At 51.5% G+C, this 25629-nt stretch overlaps 2 protein-coding genes across 6 annotated transcripts in view; one reads left to right on the forward strand and one right to left on the reverse strand.

Annotated features, from left to right (window-relative positions):
* Nucleotides 1-1135: 1135 nt before the first annotated feature.
* On the reverse strand, nucleotides 1136-24297 carry LOC145507372 (huntingtin-like). 2 transcript variants are annotated; one of them, XR_014054807.1, is made up of 7 exons: nucleotides 24039-24297; nucleotides 13591-13674; nucleotides 5585-5705; nucleotides 2784-2843; nucleotides 2317-2396; nucleotides 1322-1497; nucleotides 1136-1232 (listed from the first exon to the last, which is right to left on the reverse strand). XR_014054807.1 is itself a non-coding variant. In XM_081493860.1 (7 exons), exons 1-7 carry the CDS (start codon nucleotides 24149-24151, stop codon nucleotides 1199-1201), a joined length of 654 nt encoding a protein of 217 aa, XP_081349986.1. In that variant the 5' UTR covers nucleotides 24152-24297; the 3' UTR covers nucleotides 1136-1198. The 2 variants fall into 2 exon arrangements, 1 of the variants encoding a protein (XP_081349986.1); XM_081493860.1 differs by having other exon boundaries at nucleotides 1322-1483.
* LOC145507381 (uncharacterized) overlaps nucleotides 23752-25629 on the forward strand; it is a 71785-nt gene continuing 69907 nt past the window's right edge. Inside the window, exon 1 of one of the 4 annotated variants that reach the window (XM_081493878.1) lies at nucleotides 23752-24490. In XM_081493878.1, coding sequence (XP_081350004.1) covers nucleotides 24230-24490 — 261 coding nt within the window. In that variant the 5' untranslated portion in view covers nucleotides 23752-24229. The remainder of the gene's footprint in view (nucleotides 24491-25629) is intronic. The other 3 variants (XM_081493874.1, XM_081493888.1, XR_014054826.1) reach the window with 3 other exon arrangements.

Raw genomic sequence — 25629 nt, forward strand, 5'->3', positions numbered from 1 at the left:
TCTTCAAGAGCTCTGTGAGGAGGGCCTCATCCAGGTCAAGGGTCAGAAGGGTATGGGCACAAGTCTGACTCATCTTCCAGTCAAACTTAAATACGAGGCCCTCTCATCCACCTGTTGACTCTTCCTACCAATCTCAGCCAACACTGGAGCGTCAGAGGACAGTGAATTACTATTGGCCACCGAGCCCCCCAACAGGAAAGATTCAGGTGCTACTGGGGAGCAAGGGCTGGGTGTGAGGCCTGGCGAGTTGGCTCCGGTTTTATAGGAACCTTGAAGGAGCACACACGTGGCCTCATGATGACTTCTGTCTGCTGTCAGCACTTCGGTCTTTCTAGGCCCCTCCTGAGGAGACGTGGGAAGGGGCCACTGGGAAAGCCGTGCAGGACAAACGGGGGTGGTGGGGAGCGCTGCTGCAGGCTCAGGAGACCCCACAGGCACAGGGGAGCTCTGAGAGGTGGGAGGGGCTTCACGGAAGCAGGAGAGAGACATGGGTACAAGGAAACTGGGGTCTCCTGTGGGTTGCAAGCCCCCTAGGCTCCTGTGTCTCACCCGGTGCTGCATTTTTGACAGAACTCAGGTGCATCTTCTCCACGGAAAGTGCCAGGTTTGCACTGACACTCAGTGTGCTTGGTGGAGGTGCAGCGGTTTTTTTCTTCTTCTCCTAGAGACCAAAGATAAGGTTTTGCTGTTTGTTGCTGTTTCAATGAAAGAATTAGTGTTTTTCATGGGTGTTTGGAACTTCCCTGGTGGCTCAGGCGGTAAAGCATCTGCCTACCAGGCGGGAGACCTGGGTTCGATCCCTGGGTCGGGAAGATCCCCTGGAGAAGGAAATGGCAACCCACTCCAGTACTCTTGCCTAAACAATCCCATGGACGGAGGATCCTGGTAGGCTACAGTTCATGGGGTCGCAATGAGTCGGACACGGCCGAGCTCACCCATGTGAGCCCCAGGACAGAGCACAGGTTCTCTGGCCACAGAGGACGACCTCAAAAACAGTCCTTTCCATCCCTCCCTCCTCTGTCATGATGCGAGGTGTGTTTTCTCCAAGGAAAGCATTTCCTGAAGTTTTCTTTCAAATAGGAAATCACTGAGGCTGCTTATACACTGGGAAGCAAGAAATAGGACTGTACTAGCCTTTCAGGTCATTCTGGCGTTCTTCTCTTTTCCTTTCCAGTCCTTTTCGGTCATAATTCAACCTTCACAGGCACACAATTCCACACTGCAAACTGTTTCTGTTTCCAAGAGAAAAAGAAAAAATTTAGACCTGGCCGCAGGCAAACATCTCTCAGCAGGCTAGTGAGAACTTCTTGCACCGACTGACCTGTGAAAACTATCAATCATTTTCAGTTGTCCACGAAGGGCTTTCTTGGTCAAGTGGTCCAGCATCTGCGCGTGCACAAGGCACTCCATGAAATAGCTACGGTTCTGCGGGAAGCCCAGACTGGGCAGCCACTTGTCGCCGATCCACTCATGTTTCACGTTCCTGTACGCAAGGGTCTGCATTCAATAATTAAGGATGGTTCATTGAGGAAAAAAATGGAGGAGGCAACGGCAACCCACTCCAGTACTCTTGCCTGGAAAATCTTGGTGACAGGATGATTTGAGAGAACAGCACGGAAACATGAATATCATCATATGTAAAAGAGATGACCAGTGCAAGTTCGACGCATGAAGCGGGGCACTCAAAGCCGGTGCTCTGGGACAACCCAAGGGGTGGGGTGGGGAGGGAGGCGGGAGGGGGCTTCAGGATGGGGGACACATGTGCACCCATGGGTGATTCATGGCAAAAACCACCACCACACCATAAGGAAATTATCCTCCAATTAAAAGAAATTAAAAAGATACAACTGTTTCAATCAGTCAAAACTTTCCTCACACTTCCTACTTTTAACCCATGTAACAGACAGACAAGAGTTTTCTATAATCCCTACGGTGAGCAACAGTGAGGTGGCACGCAGTCTTTGACCACCTGACAAGCATCTCCTTGGCGAGCCCCCGGGCAGACACCGTCCGCAGTGCTGGGCTACAGCAGGCCGACAGGGACGCCCCCTGTCCTGGGACGCACGTGCCTTGGGGGGCGGGGGGGGGCAGAAAGCGAACAGGTGTGTGAGAGCGTTTCTGAGCCACGGCTGCTGTGAGGGAGAGGAAGCGGACGGCACGGACTGCAGTGGGACGGGAGGAGGGGGCTGGCTTCAGATGGGGGGGAGGGGAGACCTTCAGACAAACGACTTTTGAGCTGAGACAGAAAGAGTCCACAGGAGCTGGCCTCCCGACCAAAATAACAGCAACAGTGACGACCCACAGCACCCACTTCACCTGCATTTCTGAGGCCGAACCAGGTGAGCCAGCTCGGCAAACCTCCACAGGGCAGCGCGCAGGCTCCGAGGAGCGCCGTTCTGAGGGAGTGAAGGAGCGGTGTGTTACCCGGAGGAGCCACAGACACCGGTCATCAACAGGACTTCAGATAAACAAAAGAGCTGTTTTCACTAATTTCTAATTTTAGAGAAAAGGCCATTTAAGCGTGCAACTACTTTTGAAATTTTAAGGTTTAATGGGACGAAATTATACAGAATTTTTTTAAAAACTCCCATTTTAATTCCCATCTCATCCAATAAATAATGAAGAACAACATTCTGAGAAGAAGTGAAACAATAGAGTCTACTTTATCCAACAGCATTTGCTTCCTTCTAACATTTTTACTTATCAAATACAAGAAAATTTCATACATTACTCAATACAGTGGATCAATAGATTTGTTTCAATAAGGAAAAATAAAAACCCACCTTTTTAATTTCCTTATAGAGTTCCAGCTGCAACCTCGGAAGATTGGAATCCATCAAAGCCTACAACAAAACACAAGAGATTTGTTCAGAGAAGATACATTCTACTTACTAGCAGTTCTAAGAGTGATGAAGGACAGGGAAGCCTGGCGTGCTGCAGTCCACGGGGCCGCAAAGAGTTGGACACGACTGAGCGACTGAACAACAACCACGAAGCAGTTCTAAAGGAATCTGAAGGGCAACTAAAACTTCAATGTTGATGCGAAGGAGAATATAATAGCAACTAAATTGAAAACCTGTTCATTAAGAAAGAAGTATATGTATGCAGGAAGTTACCAACTAGATACAGGTCATTCACCATAATATTTAAAAAAGGAAGGAAAAGAATATTCATTACAATGAAACACTACATAATATCAAAATTAAATGGTAGATAGTTCAAATTCACTCTAAAGCTCTTATATTCAATTCAAGTACATACTTGAATCATTTTTAGTCATTAAAGCACATTCTTTAACCATCGTTTTTAATGATGATCCAACATCAGCAATTCCCTGGAGTCTGCAGAGCAAGTGGGACAGGAGGTGGACACCCAAGGGCAGAGCCCTGATTCTGGCGTGGGAACACGCCGCTCCACGCAGAAGCCGCACCCTTCCCAAAGGTCTGGTCCGCCCGTGAGGCACACGTGCTCCCCACCTCAGGGCCCCAGTGACACACGAACCTGCTGGAACCACAGGCTCCTCAGAGCCCTGACCCTCTTGCTCGATTACAAGTCAAACCGAAATGGCCACACGGGCAACTTCAACCCAGGAATAATGGCTGATGGCAACCACCAGCAAGGACACAAAGTCCACGCTGGAGATGGCTTCCCAAGACGGAAAGATCTCTGGGCCCCGCTCTCAGCCATGAGAACCCTCTCCTCCGAACGGTACTGCCAATGGCTTGCCCACAAGAAGAGAGGGAAGATATAACCAAGCCTCCACAGAAAAGACCTCTTCCTTTCCTGTGATATAAGCACGTGACAGCTAGAAACCAAGCTGGTCTTAGCAAACCCACAGAGGCTCAGCGAGCTTGAAAATCAAAACAGGGTCACATTCTGGGAGGTTCTGAATCATGCCTAGGATATTTAAAATTCTAATTCTATTTCAGTTTGGACTACAGTCCCTCAAACAAGCACATCAAAACGGACAAGTATATAGTAAAACACGGCTTGGCCAGTAAAACTAGAAGGCATATCCAAGTTTTGTTTCACTTCATAAATGTTTTATAAACTAATGTCAAATGTATTTTATTACAGGAGAAAAGTAAACTTCAAAGCCGAGAAATAGCACTGAATGGGCGCTCACAGCCACAGGCGATGCTAATGCGCCACCTGAGCCCTCCCTGCTCGCTCCCGCCTCCACCTCCACACCGGGGTGGACACACAGCCGCCAGGTCCAGTCCGTGACAGCCCAACCTCTGCTCCTCACTGGCACCCCAGCACCTCCTCCTGGCTCAGGGCCCCACCTCTCTTCCCTGGACACTTAGCCTCCCTCATGGATTCTGGGCACAAAGTCTCTCTTCTGTCCAAGGCAGGATACAAGGCACCACCAGGATACTTCAACTACCAGGTTACAAATCCTCGAGAGCTCTTCCCTTTCTTCACTCTCTACCAAATAAAGTGCAAACCCCTTGAACTGATCCTCAACATCTCCCGTTCTCTGGTAGAGTCCCCCTCCTCTGTGAGTCTGCAAGCGTTAAGAAGGTCCTAAGGGACGTCCCTAGAGCACTCCTTGCTTCCACTGCACTGGGGCCCGGGTTCGATCCCTGGTGGGGGAAACCCAGATCCCACATGCCACACAGGGAGCCAAAAAAAGAGAAGGTCCTAAATCTTCTGGTTCACCTAACTGCCACCACCTCCGGGGAGCCTGCTCTGCCTCCCCACACAGAAATCACCTCCACCTCCAGACTGCAATGATGAGCTGCCAACATCTCCCAGAACTCAGAACTTACACCATGCGTTCAGGCATTTCTGAACAAACATGCTCCCCATCTGAGACTGTACATCATCCGAAGGCAGGAGCACACTGTCAGCTGAAACCCCAGGATGGCTGGGGATACAAACAAGGAGAAGGGCAGAATGAGAAAAACAAAGGCAGTTTTCCAAGATAGTAACAATTATGAAAGAACTTCATCTTCAATGGCAGCAGAAAACAGGAAAAGGGAAAAGTGGATTAAAGCTACACTGATCTTGGGTACAAACTCTGCACTGGGAAAGCCTGAGCAAAGAGGACCTGTGTCCCCCGCGCTCCTCACCTCACCTCCCACCCAGGTGGCTCTGGCTTCACCAACCTTTTCTGGGAACTCCTATCTCCCCAGTCACGTCACACCAACTCCAGCCAGAACTCCAGCCAAGCTACCAGAGAAGGCACGTCCTTACCTGTGAACAGTCCTGCCTGACCCAGGACTCGGGAGACGAAGACATCAACGGCGGATTCCACCGCCCGTCCCCTTGCCTTCTCGGGGCGTCTTGGTTTCTCGACAGAGTGACACTCGGTCCAAGAGCCCCCAGAGGTCACTGCCAGCGCCCATCCCTGACCTACGCCCCGCGCAGGCATGAGGGGAAACCCGTTCCCTCTGACTGGGCAGGTACAGCCAGTACCCTGGCAGACACTAGAGTCCCTCCAAACCACACACTATTCGATTAAAAAAGTGCAGACGACCTAAAGGACTTTGCTACTCAAAACAAAAGAACACCAAGTCACGGCTTCTTCCCTTAGCTCCAGTGATCGTATCTCAGAGAACACCGTCCAGAGGGTTCTTACTTTTATGACTTTGTTGAGGCATTCGTCAGCCAGCATCCTGACATCTGACTCCGCGTCATCACTGCACAGCAGAAAAAGTTCCATAGCGATGCCCAGAAGTTTCTGGAATTCTGGAGAATTTCTAAATGAAAAGAGAAGAGAGACTGTCACAGCCCAGAGAACACACGATGATGAAACGCAGTTAGGTTTCTGGTATCCTGTGTGGGATTCTGGAAGAGAAAAAGGACGTTACATTTACGTTACAGGTAAAATTCATCTCAATAATATATTTCATTTAACCCAATGTATCCAAAATATTACTTCAACATGTAATCAACATGAAGAAATTACTGTGCTATGGAACAACCTGTTTTACGGCACATCTGAATTCAGACACAAAATTTTCATCAGAACTATTTTATTTGGGGGCTTCCGTGGTGGTCCAGTGGTGGGACACAGGCTCGCTCCCTGGTCTGCGAAGACTGGCAGGCTCCCACGTGCTGTGGGGACAGCTAAGCCCGGGCACAATACTGAGCCCGCACACCGCCATCAGAGCACCCCGCGCCTGCTGCAACTAGAGGAAGCCCGAGAAGGAGCGAAGACCCAGCACAGCCCAAAAGAAGTCATTAGATAAACCTTTAAAAGAGAGAGAGGGGGGGAGACAGAAATACGTGTATAGAGATTCCATACAATTCACAGCTGAAAAAGCAGGCTGACTTGTAATTAGTAGATAACCTGGAACTCGGAAGCACAGCCTAGTGATTGCAGTCAGCAATACTGCATTTTAAACTTCAAAGTTGCTAAGAGACGAGCTCTTTAGTGCTCTCAACACACAAAAAGGAATGACAATGATACGACAGAGGTGCTGGCTAACACTAGGTTGCCGCAGTGCATTATACAAGGGAATCAAACCACCAGTGTTGTGGGCCCATTCTCTCTCAATTTTTTAAAAAGACAAAAAGTAGGTTTACATACTACTTCTAACCATGCTTTTAAGAAGCTCTCCAATAACGAAATCAAATACTGTTTTTAAATTTTAATTTAATAAAATAGATAGAGGACTTAGGGAGTCCCTGGTGCCTAGTGGTTAGCACTCTTGAGCTCTTGCTGCTGTGGCCCCAGGTTCGACCCCTGGCGGGGGAACACATTCTGTGAGCTGCACAGCACGCCCCAAAAACACAACAACAACGAGACACGGGGCTAGTCAGGCTATCTATTTCTGCTTGAGAGAGCTTTAGAAGTTGGTCTTTCAAGAAACTTCTCCATCGCACTCGCCTGATGCTACAGCCGACAGGAATCCGTCTGCCAGTGCAGGGGACATGGGTTTGATCCCTGGTCCACAAAGACCTCACATGCCACGGAGCAACTAAACCCGTACCCCACAGATTTTGAGCCTGTGCTCTAGAGCCTGACAGCCAAAACCACTGAAGCCCGTGGGCCTACAGCCTGTGCTCCACAGCAAGAGAAGCCACTGCAATGAGAGGCCTACCGATCGCAACGGAGAGCAGCCCCCGCCGGCTGCAACTACAGAAAGCCCGTGCGCAGCAACGAAGACCCAGCACCGCCAAACAGAATAAACAGTGCTTTTCGAAAAAGAAACGTGCCCATCATCTAAGTGGTTGAATTTACTGGCATAAAATTCATATTTCCTTGCTATCCTTTTAATATCTGTACAACCTACACTGACACCATTTCCCTTTTCCAGACATTAGAAACTTGTGACTTCACTTTTTCCTGATCAGTCTTATTCCTCTTACTGACATTCTCAAAGAACACACTTTTTGTTTTATTGACTTTTCTATACACTTCTGTTTTGAATTTTACTGACTTTTGTTATTTTTAGTATGGCCATCCTTCTGCTCAATTTGGGTCTCATTTGCTTTTTAGTTTTCTAAGGTATACTGAGGTTACTGAAGGTCTCAGACCTTTCTTCTTTTATAAAATAGACGTTTAATGCTATAAATGCCCCTTTAAAATGCTATAGCAGCATATTACAAGTTTTTTAATCCTTTCTTTTTATTTTCACTCAGTTCAAAATATTTTCAAATTTCCCTTTTGACTTCCTCTTTGACCCATGGGTCACGTGGAAATGTGCTACTTGATTTCCACATAGTGGGGGCTTTTCAAGACTGCCTTTCAGCAGTAGAGTCCCAGACACCTACACTGAGGTCGGAGAGCACGCTTTGTGTGACGTTCAGTGATTTACGTCCACAGACCCGCTTACGGCCCCGTCAGTCTTCCTTGGCACGTGTCCTGTGGGCACTCAAAAGGAAGGAGTCTTCTGCTCTCCTGCATGAAGCTTCTGTAAATGTCGATCAGCACACAGTGGGACAGTGTTTGCAGTTTTCTAGATCCAGATTTTAAGAATTTCTGAGAGGCCACTGACATCTGCCTGTAACTGTGGGTTTGTCTATTTCTCCTTGCAATTCCATCAGGTTTTGCTTCATGTGTTTCTGAAGCTCTGGACTTAAGTACATACACATTTAGGGCTGTCATGCCCACTTGATGAACTGATGCCTTTACTGTTGTTATGAAATGATGATCCTATTCCAGGTCATGGCCTTGGATTAGAGACCCACTTCGATGATAACAGGGCTCCCCTGGTGGCTCAGCTGGTAAAGAATCCACCTGCAATGTGGGAGACCTAGGTTTGATCCCTGCGTTGGGAAGATCCCCTGGACAAGGGAAAGGCTACCCACTCCAATATTCTGGCCTGGAGAATCCCATGGACTGTATCGTCCATGGGGCCACAAAGAGTCAGACACAACTGAGCGACTTTCACTTCCACTTGATGGTAATATCAGCTTCCATCTGTTCAGGGCCAACATGGTGAACCTCTTTCCATTGTCTTCCTGTTAACCTATATGAATCTTTATATTTAAAATGTATTTCTCGTAGGCAGCAGAGACTGGGTCTTGCTTCTCATTTGATCTGAAAAATCTTTTGCATTTCATGTCATTATTGATATAACTAGGTTTATTTTTTATTTGTTGGCCTCAACGGGTCTCAGCGGCAACGCCCAGGCTCTTCACTGTGGCACTCAGGCTCAGCTGTCCTGCAACATGTGGGATCCCAGCTTCTTGACCAAGGATTGAACCCATGTCCCCTGCATTAGAAGGCGGATTCTTAATCACCAGACCACCAGAAAAGTCCCTAAAACTAGGTTTGAATCTGCCACTGTACTGCGACTTCCCTATTTGGTCCATATGCTCTTTATTGGCCCTCTTCCCTGCCTTCTTCTGGGTTAAATATTGTTTGGGTCAGCTTCAGTTATTTTTCTCACCGTTGCTCATGTTTTCCTGCTTCTTGGCATTCCTGACCATTTCTGATCAGATGCCAGACCTTATACCTTCTATCTTGTTGGGCACTATACACTTCTGAATTCCGACATTCTTGAAGCTTGCCCTGGAATGCAACTGTGTTATTCTGAAGGACTAGGGCCGCCCTGGGCTCCACCTGCAGGCAGGATCAGAACAGCATCTCATCTAGGGCTGAAGTGAGTCACCCCTGCTGTGAAGGCAAACCCTTCTGAGCAGCTGACCCAAAGCGCCAGAAGGATGAGGTTCCCCCTCTGGCTGGTGAGAGGAGCTCTTCCCGCACTTGGAGTTTCAGCACCTGCTCCCTCCAGCCCCTTCAGGTGACTCTACCCGCAGCTCCAGGCCACTGTCTGCAGCAAGACTCAGCTGAGACCTGAGAGCCCTCGCGGGTCTCCAGGTCTCTCTGTGCAGCTTGTCCCTCTCTGATCTTCCCCCCATGGTCCCAGCCACCCTGCCTCCTGAGGCCATCAACTCTGTCCCAGCAACCATGGGCTCTCCCGGGTTTCCCTCCTCCCGTCCTCACTGGGAAACCCCCTCCAGGCAGTCATCTGGGGAAATCCTCAGGCTCATAGCATTAGCTTCCATTTTCCCAGAGATACCTAATACCTGAGGCCTTGAAAACCACACTTAATGCATTGTATCCATTATCAACTGCTTTGGGCAGGAAGGCAAACCCTGTCCTTGTCACTTATCTTGTTGTTCAGTCGCTCAGTCATGTCTGACTCTGCGACCCCATGGACTGCAGCACGCCAGGCTCCCCTGTCCTCCACTGTCTCCCCGAGTTTGCTCAAACTCATGTCCGTTGAGTCGGTGATGCTATCTAACCATCTGAGTCAGAAGCAAAAATCCTTCATAATTTTTTAATTTAATCTTTATCATATTATTATTATATCACCTAGTCACAGATCTAGAAATCATCTTTAATAAAGTTAACTAATATTCCTTTCCATAAATGTATCAAGTTCAATTCCCCTGTAGGTAAGTCATCAAGATTATTTTTCATTCTTTAACGGGATGACTAGCATTGCACCAGTATCACCAGACACTTTCCTAAGGATAAACTCCTGAAGCGAAATGGCCAAATCAAACAGGCCAAACTGCCTTTCATTTTTTTAAATATTTACTTATTTGTCTGCGCCGGGTCTTAGTTGCTGCACACGGGATCTAGTTCCCTGACCAGGAATCGAACCTGGGCCCCCTGCATCGGCAGCACAAAGTCTTAGCCCCTGGACCGTGAAATTCCCCAAGTTGCCTTTTAAAAAAGTTGCATCATCTCTGACAAAATCCTGAGGATTGCTTAATGTCTGTAAAGTTGACAGGTAAAAAAGAAATGTTCTCATTTTTGTTTTCGTCTCATTCCAGTGATTACTAGTAAATCTGAACATTTCTCCACAGGAAGCATGAAATAAGTGTTAGCTATTACATCTACTGGCTCAGTTACATTTCTTCTTTTCCAAACTGCCCATTCATAGTTTTGCTTGTTTTCCTATTAGAAAGACAGCCTTTTTCTTAATGGTTTACAATTTCTCTCTAAAGAAGCTAGTAAACCTTTGATACATATACCATCAATACTTGCCCCAAGTTGCATTTAAGTTTCAGTTGCAAGTAGATTTTGACATACTGAACTATATTCTAGATTAAACACTTTCTTCCTTTATATTGTAAGCATTCCACAGACTAAGATTAAATGTTCTTTTTGTAGTAATGACTTCACTCTCTTACATTTAGGGAATTAATCTGGCATTTACGTTTGCCTGCAATATGAAGAATATTCCCCTAAATACTCAACTGGTTCAATAATCCATCATTTCCACACTAATACAAGATGTTACCTTTATCGGAAATTCGTATCTGCACATACACACATACACTTTCCCACTTCCTATTCTGTACCTTCTTTAATGTCTAAGAGCTATTTTAATGTCATGAACACCAGGTCTCACCAATTACTGCTGGTTTCAGATTTTGTTTGTTAAAACTGATGTATTTATTCTTGCAGATGAACAAGTTCAAAAATATCTCTACTAGAATTCTGATCAAGCTCATTTTAAATTTATGGATTAATTTAGAGAAAGTTTAACTTTATGATAAGGAACTGTTCCCACGTTGAAAAAGCAGGAAGTAGTCATCTGTCCCTTTCAGAGAAGTCCATACAGTCCTTCCATAGTTTCTGCATATCTCTTGTCAATTTCTTGAAATAGTATATGTTGGTGCTACTACGAATTGGATCTTGAAGCATTATATTTTCTAACAGATTTAAGCTAATATATGGGAATGGGAAATCTATAGATTCCTGTACACTTATTTTTACCCAATCACCTTATCAGGTCCACTTGCTTAGACGAGGGTGTTGAGGTCCTCCCAAAAGGAAACGAGTTACAAATGAATCCTCACCCTCCACTGGACAGAAAACATCAGAGTGCTGGGGAAAGAGGGCAGTGAGGTTATCTTCGTTCCTGTATTTCTAACAAATTTTCGGGGTGATTCTGATGTGCATGCGTATGTAGGAAGCAGCAGGACAGACCACCAAATTGAGAGCTGAAGTAGGCTGAGTCACAACACACCTCAAGGACTCGAGAAGCTGCCTGAAATAAGCCCCGAGAGATAAGATCAGTACCTGACAGAAGCTGAAGAACGTACCAGAGATCAGGTACATTAGAGGCGAGACCACAGGAAATGCCAGCCACGAAGACTTCCTAAATCATTACCTGTGTATAAAAGATCCACTGCAGCTCTACAACTCGACATTTCTGAAAAGTATGGAGAACATCTTAAAACAAACACGTTCTTTGATCTGATGCGACCAAAGACAACCTCTCTGGCTCCAAAACATATCCCATTCATCTGATCCTACGTAGAACAAGCACCGCAAAGACCATTAGCATTACTCCATAAAAACCGAACAGACACAGGAATGGAGAACCTATTAACAGCGATTACCATGATTTACGATGGCAAAGTGAACCACAAACCAGTCTTAACATATCTCAACGTACTTCCCAGGTGGCGCTAGTGGTCAAGAATCTGCCTGAATGCAGAAGACACAAGAGATGCAGGTTCAATTCCTGGGTGGGGAAGATCCACTGGAGGAGGGAAATGGCATCTACTCCAGTATTCCTGCCTGAAAAATTACATGGATAAGAGGAGCCTGGTGGGCCGCAGTCCATGGGGCTGCAAAGAGTCAAACGTGACTGAGCAATTGAACACACACTCACTCACACACACACACACACCCCCACACACAGGTGTGAATCTAAGCCAACAGTCCATCAAGTCCACTGGGAATTATCAAGAAACAAAGTAAGCGTAAGGCATGAAGCACTCAGAATGGAAAAGGTCTATTTTCTGGGTCCATAAGCTTTCGATGTGAGGTGTTCCTTCCTGAGACCTGGATGCTCGAAGTCTGATGAGCACAGCCGTGCTAAGGAAGCAGCAGGCCCCGGGGCTCTGCCAGGCATCTAACGTCCATCCACACAAGAGTCATGGCGGCTTGCAGGACAACGTGCGCCACCACAGGATGGATTTCTGCCTCTCAGGAGCTCATGAGCACTTTCACGCAGCTCTCAACAGCGTCCCACGGGTGTCGCTCCTCCCACAAGAGCTCTGTACACTGAGTTTACACATCAAAGACGAGGCCACAGGGACTCCAACAAGTTGGCCTTGTCTGAAGCTGCCTGGCTTATTCGGAGCGGAGACAGAATGCAAACCTTCTCCCCTACTTTGACTTAGTACTGTTGTCTACAAGAGCATGCTAACTTAGAATTTTTGTATTCTTAGTTTCAGCACATATTCTCACTTGTCACTTCATTTCTTCCCACGATATTTCTACAAATTAGATAAAAACAGTAGTCATACACTGTCTTTCAAAATGGCATTGAGTTCAACTAAAATGAAATAGTCTACATGAAATCACTTTGAAAGCATAAAATACAAGCGGCAAGTATAAAATACAAGTGGCAATGTGCCACGAAAAATAAATGAATCACCAAATTTCTGTCAGTACGAAAACCAAGGTGATTATTCTTAGAGGTTTTTCTAATAGATTACAAAGAGCCCTTCCCAACAGGAGAAGAACATGAACGATTTACTCCAAGAGAAAGTACTTACTCCAAGAGAAGTATTTCACACGTCCCATCCGAGGAACGGAGTTCAGAAACCATAAGCACATCTGTTTCCTACTCACTCATTTAGAGACAGGCTTAAAATAACTACCACCCACAGATACAAGGAACAGTACTCCGAAAGAGAGACAGACAGTAAAAAGCAAGGAGAATGAGGACAATCAGCAAAAAAGCGATACACGAAGGTGCTGCCTGCTCACCCCACAGGAAAGCCTGAGCCAGGGAGGTGGGCCTCCGGTTAACGCCCATGAGCCCACCATCCCAAAGCTGTGATGAGCAGGGAGCACCCCCACAGGGCGGACAGGGCAGAGCGCAGAAGAAAAGCAACCACGAGATCCCAGTAATTGGGCAGGCTCTTGTTCCCACACCGCAATAAGGAAAATACAAACATGCTGTTCAGTTATCCAAATGGTTACAACGACACGGTGTAAGATTACAAGAAGGAAGCATTACTCATTACGGTGTCTGGAAATCCTCCATATCCACCGCCAGAAGGGGGAGGGGTCCCGTCAAGGTTTCAAAACAACTAGGGCGACGATGAAAACACAGAAGTGTTCTATTTTCACTGGAAAGTTCAAAGTGCAGTTACCTGAGAGACTGTGCCACTATGTTTTCACGTATTGTCAGACAATGATTCACACGGTCTTTCTTGGTGGCTGAGAGTTCTTTCTTTCTAAAAGGGGGAAAAAAAGAGTAAAGGAAGTTAGTGTTGTCCACTCCATCTATTTCTACGTGGCATTCATTCATTCATTCATTCAACACAGCTTCTTTGACTCCAAGGAGTAAAACCGTGCCGGGGCAGGGTGCTCTGAGGTCAGAGAGGTGGGGTGGGCCGAACCCCGGGTCCCCTCCAGGACTGGGCTCCACAGAAAACTCAGGGGGCGTCACTAACACGCCTGCCTTCTCTGCTGCAGAGAGAAGAAACTGCAGCGCCAACAGGGCTGGCCCAGGATCGCGTGGACAGAGGGAGCTTCAATTCAACGCAATAGTATAACACCTACTCTCCACAGCGCCCCCTCGCAAAACCACACGGACTGACGAGTCAGCCCCACACAGGCCTCACACGATGGAGTATGAGAGAATGTATTAACACAATGGTTAATTGCTCCTATATCTCTGAATGGCTACAAACAAGTACCCTGCCCAGAGCCTTTCTCAAAAGCCTCCTAGTGAGACTTTTCAGTCAAAATTGTAAAAAGGAGACAGACTGGTCAAGAAGATGAGATAAAAGGTGCCTGCTTCTCACCCAAACCTATGACTTCAGAGGTCTCTGAAGTAGGCACCGGAGAAATACAGAAAACAGGGATGATCCAAAGAGGAAGCGAAAAAGAAATCAGGCTTGATGATTACATCCAAAAAAGGATCCGAGTGTCTGACAGCTACCAGGACACGGTACTAACTAGAAACAGTGAGACCAGAAGACTACTACGTTTTTGAGGGAATTCTATAAAGAGTACCAAAGAGATTAAAATACTAACTGACCAACACCTCCGTTTAATCCCTAATGCAACTGCAGGCCGGAGAAGGCAACGGCACCCCACTCCAGTACTCTTGCTTGGAAAATCCCATGGACGGAGGAGCCTGGTAGGCTCCAGTCCATGGGGTCGCTAAGAGTCGGACACGACTGAGCGACTTCACTTTTACGCACTAGAGAAGGAAATGGCAACCCACTCCAGTATTCTTGCCTGGAGAATCCCAGGGACGGCGGAGCCTGGTGGGCTGCCGTCTATGGGGTCGCACAGAGTAGGACACGACTGAAGCGACTCAGCAGCAGTAGCAGCAGCAGCAACTGCAGGCTCCAAAAAACTACATGTGAAGGAACAGACTCTTGCAATTGTGCAAACCAAGAAAGACACACCCTCAAAAGGCAGTTCAGACGTGGCCAGGGAAGAACATGGACAAGGAAGAGTCTCCCGAGCGGAAAGTCAGGGCCCGGGAGAAGGAAAGACAGGCCTGGATGAGAGGCCAAGTCCATGGTGTGCAGAGAGGGGCTCCCAGTCAGCAGCCAGTAAGTCTCTCACCACATGGACAGGTGACCATGTCTCCCACTGGTCTCCTTCCTAAAAGAGACTCGCTGATGAGCTGTGCTGTGGGCTGCTAGGCACCCACCAAAACACCGTGCTTCCCTTCTCAGACACGAGCTTCCTGCTGACAAGTCCCACAGCCCGGCTTCCCTGCAGCCAGGCACACACAAGTGACTATTCACACAGATGAAACAGGAACACAGCAGCGAGCGGAGCTTCTGCCTGTGGCTTGCCCAGGGCACCACCCCCTCCTTTTAGCTTCCCCCAACTGGAACAGATGCTTCTAACACCCAGTTTCTGAACATACAGACAAAGACAACAAAAAGGCTGCAGGGTGACAGGATGGAAGGAGCCTGGGTCCTGAGTGGCAGGAGGAGGCAGAGGCCTTTCACCTCCCGCCCACCTGAGTCACTCACTTCAAAAGTGCTGGGATGGAAACAACCCAAATGTCTCAGTGGATGGATAAACAGCTGCCATGGAGTAACGGAATACTGCTTGGCAGTGAAAGAAGCAAACGACTGACACACACAAGGATGAATTTCAATGCATCCGCTTCAAGGTACACAGGGATGATTCCATTTATGCCACAGTCTTTACCTTTAAGGGAATGTAAAGTGGTCTGAAATTTACAGGGGCCTGGCAGGGGAGGAGTACACTAAAAGAGGTACCGATGAGTGAACTGGATTCAAAACTGGGAAAGGAGTACGTCAAGACTATATATTGTCACCCTGGTTATTTCACATCTATGCAGAGTACATCATCCGAAATGCCAAGCTGGATGAAGCACAAACTGGAATCAAGATGGCCAGGAAAAATATAAATAACCTCGGATATGCAGGTGACACCAACCTAATGGCAGAAAGTGAAGAGGAACTCAAGAGCCCCGTGATGAAGGTTAAAGAGGAGAGTGAAAAGCTGGCTTAAAACTCAACATTCAAAAAACTAAGATCACGGCATCCGCTCCCATCACTTCATGGCAAATAGATGGGGAAACAGTGGAAACAGTGACAGACTTTATTTTCTTGGGCTCCAAAATCACTGCAGATGGTGACTGCAGCCATAAAATTAAAAGACGCTTGCTCCTTGGAAGAAAAGCTATGAAAAACCTAGACAGCGTATTAAAAAGCAGAGACATTACTTTCCTGACAAAGGTCTATCTAGTCAAGGCTATGGTTTTTCCAGTAGGCAGGTATGGATGTGAGAGTTGGACTGTGAAGAAGGATGAGCGCCAAAGAACTGATGCTTCTCAACTGTGGTGCTGGAAAAGACTCTTGAGAGTCCCTTGGACCGCAAGGAGATCCAACCAGTCAATCCTAAAGGAAATCAACTCTGAAGATTCACTGGAAGAAGGACCGACGCTAAAGCTGCCTTTTCATACTGTTCATGGGTTCTCAAGGCAAGAACACTGAAGTGGTTTGCCCTTCCCTTCTCCAGAGGACCACGTTTTGTCAGAGCTCTCCACCATGACCCGTCTGTCCTGGGTGGCCCTACACAGCATGACGCATAGCTCACTGAGTTAGACACGGCTCTGGTCCATGGGATCAGACTGGTTAGTTTTCTGCGACTGTGGTTTTCATTCTGTCTGCCCTCTGATGGAGAAGGATAAGAGGCTTATGGAAGCTTCCTGATGGGAGAGACTCAGGAAAGACTGGGGAAGACTGACGGCAGGAGGAGAAGGGGACAACAGAGGCTGAGATGTTTGGATGGCATCACCGACTCAATGGACATGAGTCTGAGTAAATTGCGAGTTGGTGATGGACAGGGAGGCCTGGCATGCTGCAGTCCATGGGGTTGCAAAGAGTGGGATACAACTGAGCAACTGAACTGAACTGATGCTGAAGCTCCAATACTTTGGCCACATGATGTGAAGAGCTGACTCTTAAGAAAAGACCCTGATGCTGAGAAAGATTGAAGGCAGGTGGAGAAGGGGGTGACAGAGGATGAGATGGTTGGATTGCACCACTGACTCAATGGACATGAGTTTGAGCAAACGAACTCTGGCAGATTGTGAAGGACAGGGAAGCCCGGGGTGCTGCAGTCCATGGGGTTGCAATGAGTCAGACATGACTGAAGGAGTGAACAACAGCAACTATATAGATATATGTGTGTGTGTGTGTGTGTATGTATGTGTATATTAGACCTCAGTTTGAAACAGAAAGTACTCAGTTCAGTTCAGTCGCTCAGTCGTGTCCGACTCTCTGCGACCCCATGAATTGCAGCACGCCAGGCCTCTCTGTCCATCACCAACTCCCGGAGTCTACCCAAACCCATGTTCATCGAGTCGGTGATGCTATCCAACCATCTCATCCTCTGTCGTCCCCTTCTCCTCCCGCCCCCAATCCTTCCCAGCATTAGGGTCTTTTCCAATGAGTCAACCCTTGGCATGAGGTGGCCAAAGTATTGGAGTTTCAGCTTCAACATCAAACCTTCCAATGAACACCCAGGATTGATCTCTTTTAGGATGGATTGATTGGATCTCCTTGCAGTCCAAGGGACTCTCAAGGGTCTTCTCCAACACCACAGTTCAAAAGCATCAATTCTGCGGCGCTCAGCTTTCTTCACCGTCCAACTCTCACATCCATACATGACCACTGGAAAAACCATAGCCTTGACTAGACGGACTTTTGTTGGCAAAGTAATGTCTCTGCTTTTAAACAGGCTATCTAGGTCGGCCATAACCTTCCTTCCAAGGAGTAAGCGTCTTTTAATTTCATGGCTGCAGTCACCATCAGCAGTGATTCTGGAGCCCAAAAAAGTAAAGTCTGACACTGTTTCCCCATCTATTTCCCATGGAGTGATGGGACCAGATGCCATGATCTTAGTTTTCTGAACGTTGAGCTTTAAGCCAACTTTTTCACTCTCCTCCTTCACCTTCATCAAGAGGCTCTTTAGTTCTTCACTTTCTGCCATAAGACGGCTGCGACGGCTGCGACGGCTCGGCGCAGAAGCGTGGCCGAGAGGAGCTAGGCCGGGCCGGGAGCCGGGGGCGGCAACCGAGAGGGGCTAGGCCGGGCCGGGGGCCGGGGCCCGGGTCCGGGGGCGGCGGCCGAGAGGGCCTAGGCCGGGCCGGGGGCCGGGGGCCGGGGGCGGCGGCCGACAGGGGCTAGGCCGGGCCGGGGCACGGGGCGGCGGCCGAGAGGTGCTAGGCCGGGCCGGGGGCCGGGGGCGGCGGCCAAGAGGGGCTAGGCCGGGCCGGGGGCCGGGGGCGGCCGAGAGGGTCTAGGCCGGGCCGGGGCACGGGGCGGCGGCCGAGAGGGGCTAGGCCGGGCCGGGGCCCGGGGCGGCGGCGGCTGAGAGGGGCTAGGCCGGGCCGGGGGCCGGGGGCAGCGGCCGAGGGGGATAGGCCAGGACGGGCCGGGGGCGGCGGCCGAGAGGGGCTAGGCCGGGCCGGGGCCTGGGGGCCGGGGGCGGCGGCTGAGAGGGGCTAGGCCGGGCCGGGGGCCGGGGGCGGCGGCCGAGAGGAGCTAGGCCGGGCCGGGGGCCAGGGGCGGCGGCTGACAGGGCCTAGGCCGGGCCGGGGGCCGACAGGGTCTAGGCCGGGCCGGGGGGCCGGGGGCGGCGGCCGACAGGGCTAGGCCGGGCCGGGGGCCGGGGGCCGGGGGCCCGGGGGCGGCGGCCGAAAGGGGCTAGGCCGGGCCGGGGGCCGGGGGCCGGAGGCGGCGGCCAAGAGGGGCTAGGCCGGGCCGGGGGCCGGGGGCCGGGGGCGGCGGCCGAGAGGGTCTAGGCCGGGCCGGGGCACGGGGCGGCGGCCGAGAGGTGCTAGGCCGGGCCGGGGACCGGGAGCTGGGGGCGGCGGCCGACAGGGGCTAGGCCGGGCCGGGGGCCGGGGGCCGGAGGCGGCGGCCAAGAGGGGCTAGGCCGGGCCGGGGCACGGGGCGGCGGCCGAGAGGGGCTAGGCCGGGCCCGGGGCCGGGGGCCGGGGGCCGGGCGCGGCGGCCGAGAGGGGATAGGCCAGGCCGGGCCGGGGGCGGCGGCCGAGAGGGGCTAGGCCGGGCCGGGGCCTGGGGTCCGGCGGCGGCGGCCGAGAGGGGCTAGGCCGGGTCGGGGGCCGGGGGCGGCGGCCGAGAGGGGCTAGGCCGGGCCGGGGGCCAGGGGCGGCGGCTGACAGGGCCTAGGCCGGGCCGGGGGCCGACAGGGTCTAGGCCGGGCCGGGGGGCCGGGGGCGGCGGCCGACAGGGCTAGGCCGGGCCGGGGGCCGGGGGGCCGGGGGCGGCGGCCGACAGGGGTAGGCCGGGCCGGGGGCCGGGGGCAGCGGCTGACAGGGCCTAGGCCGGGGGCGGGGGTCCGGGGGCGGCAGGCGAGAGGGGCTAGGCCAGGCTGGGGGCTGGGGCCGGCGGCGGCAAGAGGAATTACCCAAGGCCCAAGGTAAGAGAAACCCAAGTAAGACGGTAAGTGTTGCGAGAGGGCATCAGAGGGCAGACACACTAAAACTAAAACTACAGAAAACTAGCTAATCTGATCACACGGACCACAGCCTTGTCTATCTCAATGAAACTAAGCCATGCCGTGTGGGGCCACCCAAGACGGATGGGTCATGGTGGAGAGGTCTGACAGATTGTGGTCCACTGGAGAAGGGCATGGCAAACCACTTCAGTATTCTTGCCTTGAGAACCCCATGAACAGTATGAAAAGACAAAAGGATAGGACCCTGAAAGATGAACTCCCCAGGTCAGTAGGTGCCCAATATGCTAATGGAGATCAGTGGAGAAATAACTCCAGAAAGAATGATGGGATGGAGCCAAAGCAAAAACGATACCCAACTGTGGATGTGAGTGGTGATAGACGCAAAGTCCGATGCTGTAAAGAGCAATATTGCATAGGAACCTGGAATGTTAGGTCTGTGAATCAAGGCAAACTGGAAGTGGTCAAACAGGAGATGGTAAGAGTGAACGTTGACATTCTAGGAATCAGCGAACTAAGATGGACTGGAATGGGTGAATTTAACTCAGATGACCATTATATCTACTACTGTGGGCAAGAATCCCTTAGAAGAAATGGAGTAGCCATCATGGTCAACAAAAGAGTCCGAAATGCAGTACTTGCATGCAATCTCAAAAAAGACAGAATGATCTCTGTTCGTTTCCAAGGCAAACCATTCAATATCACGGTAATCCAAGTCTATGCCCCGACCAGTAACGCCGAAGAAGCTGAAGTTGAACGGTTCTATGAAGACCTACAAGACCTTCTAGAACTAACACCCAAAAAAGATGTCCTTTTCATTATAGGGGACTGGAATGCAAAAGTAGGAAGTCAAGAAACACCTGGCATAACAGGCAAGTTTGGCCTTGGAGTACAGAATGAAGCAGGGCAAAGGCTAATCGAGTTTTGCCACGAGAACACACTGGTAATAGCAAACACCCTATTCCAACAACACAAGAGAAGACTCTACACGTGGACATCACCAGATGGTCAACACCGAAATCAGATTGATTATATTCTTTGCAGCCAAAGATGGAGAAGCTCTATACAGTCAGCAAAAACAAGACCAGGAGCAGACTGTGGCTCAGATCATGAACAGAAAGTACTATGAGAGTTTAAATGCTCTCTTCTTTGAGCCACCACATTCAAGTCTCGATTACAGCAGCTCACCTAGTTGAAGACCTTAAGTCTTCAAGAAAATTAAAGAACACTGACCTCTCCCAACAAGTTAGGAGGCAAACGAACTCTCTTCTGTATGGTTCCCTTCCAAAGTGAAAACCCACAAAGGCCTTAAATGAGCTGCATTCACACACCCGGTCTCCCAGCTCTACAGGCAGTGACCCCTCTGTGGGCAGCCTCTTACCCTAGGGTCTAAAACAACTCCTGGGGGGATGGCCATCAGAAAAAGCTGACAAACACTAAATTGAGTGCACCTCACTACCTAAGATGGTCACAACAGAAAACTGATCAATACAAATATAAGCTTTAAAAAGAACTGTGTCTCTCTCCTCGTATGTGGACTAGGCCACAAGAATACAGGTAACAAAAAATGATACCACTTTCTGAACCTGCTGCCTGATTTCCTTAAGACTCACATGTGCTGCACCCGAGGCCCCATGCTAGAATTTGAGCAAAATTTATGAAACAAGCAAAAAATCAAAGACCGAATACCAATTTCACCCATCAAAATAAAAGCACACTCCTGTGTTGTCTGCTTGGGTCTAGCTCCTCCTCTGAGCTCCCTGTGGGGATAGAGTGAAAGATACGTGTCTGTGTGTGTGTGTGTGTGTGTGTGGTGTCCGACTCTTTGCAACCCCATGGACTGTAGCTCACCAGGTTCCTTTGCCCACGGGGTTTTCCAGACAAGAATACTGGAGCGGACAGCCATCCCCTGTCTCCAGGGGAACTTCCTGACCCAGGGATCAAACCTGCATCTCCCTCTCTTGCATTGCAGGCAGATTCTTTACTGCTGAGCCATTGGGGAAGCCTGCCCTATTCCCTCAGGGCTCCTGCCCCAGGCCCTGCCATGAGCCAGCACCACACTCTGGAAGGAACGGTTCCCACGGTTACTCTCCAGGGATGACAGACTCACTGAGAACAAGCGCGTGCCTCTCACGGGCACTCAGCCCAGCACCTACACTGGACAGGTGTTTCCCAGACAACAAAGGAGTGGGCAAGTGCTTGCCGTACAAGAGTAGGTTGAAAGTGAAAGAAAATGAAAGTCGCTCAGTCGTGTCTGACTCTTTGCAACCCCGTGGACTTAGTCCATGGAATTCTCCAGGCCAGAATACTGGAGTGGGTAGCCTTTCCCTTCTCCAGGGGATCTGCCCAACCCAGGGATCAAACCCAGGTCTCCCGCACTGCAGGCAGAGTCTACTGGCTGAGCCACAAGGGAAGACCAAAGGAGTAGGTTCAATACACAGTAAAACTGACTCAAAAGTCTTCAGTCAATCTTTCCAACAGGTTTCGAAAGATAAATGATAATTATGTTAACCTTGAGTTTCTAAAACCAAGAGATGGAAAGAGAAGTAGAAACAGCAAAGCTTAAAAAAAAGAGAGACCCTGAAGAGCAGTCCCACACGACTGAGCTCAAGCAGCTTGTGGAGTCCGAGCTGCAGCCCTCAGGTGTGACCAAGACGTCAGTGACGGCCCTTCTGTGACCCTGACTGTCACAGCTTTACTGCCAGAAAGAGTGAGTACACGTCCCATCACGGTCAGCTACGAAGAAAGCGCATGGTTCAGATCTCTCTTCTAACTCATCCAAAGTCACTTCCCAGCAATCCACACCGATTTGAGGGGGAAAACATCTGCCCTGATTAAATTTTAGTCTTTTCTGCACTCAATAGGTAGCTCTAAAATCATAAAATTCTTCAGGTAGATGGACGGTCTTCAGTGGTGACTGATCTTATATTAAAATTCAAACAATAATGACTAGGTGGCGCTAGTGGTAAAGAATCCGCCTGTTACCTCAGGAGAAGCAACAGCTGTGGTTTCATCTCTGGGGAAAGAAGATCCCCTGGAGAAGGAAATGGCAACCCACTCCAGTACTCTTGCCTGGAGAATCCCAGGGACGGGGGAGCCTGGTGGGCGGCCGTCTCTGGGGTCGCACAGAGTCGGACACGACTGAAGCGACTTAGCAGTAGCAGCAGCAATGTATTGTTTATGCAAAGATGACAGACCAAGTGCTGGACAACAGACAGGGACGGCAGTTAAGACGTTCCTTCCCACCCAGAGCCTGCCTGGTGCTTCCTGTTTGTACACAAGATCCAAGAGACGCTGAGATGCGTGAACTTCTCTGACTTCTACCTCCACGGAGAAGCACTATGCTAAGTCTGGAATGGGTCATGGTTACAAGTTATTTGCTGCGGAGAAACGTCAAATTGTTTAAAAAAAGATTCTTTTTTCTCAAAGTATCCAAACAAGTTTTTCACCTTTTAGCAGAAAAAGCGCTTTACTGCTACATTTTCACAGATAAGCCAAAATGACTCCCCAAAGACTCATTTCCTGATTAAACCTCAGGACACAGCAAGGAATCATATCAGAAACAAAGATGAAAACATTCCTGAAAATGAATCCATCTTAACATTAAGGTGAACTTCTTAAAGGGGCGGCTTCCCAAAAACTGTCCTCATTAAATGCCGTCTTGTACAAATCCAGATGAGAAAGAAAACGCCCGCACATGAAAGAAAGGCCTGAACTGTAGCAGAGCACGCCCTGACTTCTGCGGAACACCCAAGACTTCAAGGAAAAGTACTTGGGCTCTGTAAGAAGGTGACATCAAATGGTCTCTCTTCTTCTGTTTCGAAAAGTTCCCTAGCACAAGCAACCGAGACCCCCTACTTCCGAACAGTACCAGGATGTCTGCCACAGGAGACTGTCCGCAGACACCCATCCAGGTTCTGGCCAGCGTGACTGCGATGCCCGTGAAATGGACATCACTCGCCCCGACGATTAACCTCTCCCTCAGCAAGATGTGATTTATTTCCAACTGCAGACAAGTAATAAACTTCAGCCCACTCTTCCCACTATTGAAGGCCGTTTTATTGTTTCTTGCGTGTTAGTAACAACCATCTGGGCTAAGTTCACACTACGGGGCGACCACTGCGCATTTAAGGGGCCTGCAGACCGCCTTGAACTGAGACAAGCCGGTCTCTTTCCAACACTTCAGTCTTCTGCCGCGACCCCCGAACTAAACGAAAAGCCCTGAGGCTACGGGAAGACAGGCCCGACTGACTCCCAGCCTGTTTAAAGGGGGCCCCGCCAGAGGCTCCCCATTGGAACGCGCGCGCTCCCCCGCCCTCCAGCCCGACGTCCCCGGGCATGAGGTCACCACTGTCCCCGCATCACTCGGGCTCCCAATTCCCGCCTCCTCGGGGAGCGTCCAGCGCCCGCGCGGCCCTGCTCCCCTCACAGCAGAAGAGTGGGGGCTGGACGCGGCCTCGGCTCGGCCGAGTCCTGCTCACAACGCAACCCCGGTTCCTCCCCAAACTGGGCAGCCGGGAGGGCAGAGGGCCGGGGCCGCCTCCGTGCCTCCGCGGGAGGCTGGCGAAGGCCGGGGAGGGCTGGGGCCGAGCTGCGGCGGGTCAGTACTCACGGTCGGTGCAGCGGCTCCTCGGCCACGGCCGGGCATAGCGGCGGCGGCGGCTGCTGCTGCTGGAAGGACTTAAGGGACGCGAAGGCCTTCATCAGCTTTTCCAGGGTCGCCATGGCGGCCTGCGGCCCCGCGGGAACAACGCCCGGAGCCCTCGGGATGGCTCGCGGCTCCGCTCAGCAGCACGGCAATGAATGAGGTTCGGGCCGAGGACAGGAACGGAACACAGGCGCCCGGCCATCTTGGGTCCGTCCCGGCAGCCCCCTCGGCCATACGCCCCGCGACGCTCCGCCGTTGGGCGGGGCGGGGCCAGGCCGGCGGGATTGACAGCCAGAGGAGGCGGCCTCCGCAAAAGGCCAGACGCGGCGCCCGCCCGGCTCTACGCGTCCGCCGTCTCGCCTCCTGGAGCTGCCGAGGCCACAGACATCAGCGCGCTCCTCCCAGGAAAGAACGAGGTGGGCCGTGCGGAGGCGGGGGAGCGCGGCGAGAGGGCGGGGCGGGCGCGGAGGGGCTGGGGCGCGACGGCGTGACGCCGCGAGAAGGGGCGGGGCGCGTCGCGGAGGGGCGGGGGCGCGTCGCGGGGGCGGCGCGCGTCGCGGGGGCGGGGCGGGGCGCGGCACGGGGGCGGGGCGCGGCACGGGGGCGGGGCGCGGCACGGGGGCGGGGCGCGGCACGGGGGCGGGGCGCGGCACGGGGGCGGGGCGCGGCACGGGGGCGGGGCGCGGAGGGGCCGGGGCGCGGCGCCGAGGGGCGGGGGCGCGACGGCGCGGCGCGGCGCGGAGGGGCGCGGCGCGGCGGCAGTGAGCCGCCGGCTCGCTGGCGAACGAGCCACTAGGAGAGGAGCCCCCGAGTGACGCCCGCGGTTGGAAGGGCGGGCCGGCCACGGGCTCGGAGCCTGAGACCCCGCGGGGGAGCCTGCCCACTCAGCGTCCCGGGCGGAGGGAGAGCTCACGGGACAGCCCTGCAGTGAAGGGAGCGGGGAGTGGTGCGCCTCAGGCGGAGTCAGGGCACTCTCAGGTGGAGCCCAGGTGGGGTCCCCGAGACGAGCACATCCCTGGAGGGTCACTGCGCAGCCCGAGGAAGAACCAAGGGGCTTGGGGCTGGCACGGCTGGTCAGAACCTGCCTGGTCTGCGCCTGCTGTCGCGAGAGGCCGTGGCTGGTATAGCGAGCAGCAGCTTTGGCCCCAGAGGTCCCTCACCCGCATGACCGCTTGACCCAAGGGTGTCCCCCTCCTTGACCGAGGCCGGCTGCGTGGGCGGGCCCGGGGCTCCAGAGCCTCAGCACCTGGAGGGGGGGCCCTGAGCAAGCCGAGGGGCGGCACGTGGGTGGCCCCCAGGAGAAGTCCCCGGTTCTGGGCCACAAGCCACATCTCCACCTGATTCCAGAGCCTGTTTTCCCCAAGCAGCCAGGTGAGTGGAAACCCAGCACCGCCACAGGAAACCGTGTCCCCACGGGAACAGCAACGGCCCCCTTCAGGGCAAGGACCTCGGAGAAACATGCCGCCAGCCTTGGGGCCCCGGTTCCCTGATGTTGTGTATGAGATAACAGCCCTTCTCCACAGGACAGGCCACAGTGGCCGGGCTCCAGGCGGTC

The sequence above is a fragment of the Giraffa tippelskirchi genome, chromosome 1 (assembly GCF_054371585.1).
Source record: "Giraffa tippelskirchi isolate mGirTip1 chromosome 1, T2T-mGirTip1v1.2.pri, whole genome shotgun sequence".
In the NCBI taxonomy this organism is placed as follows: domain Eukaryota; kingdom Metazoa; phylum Chordata; class Mammalia; order Artiodactyla; family Giraffidae; genus Giraffa; species Giraffa tippelskirchi.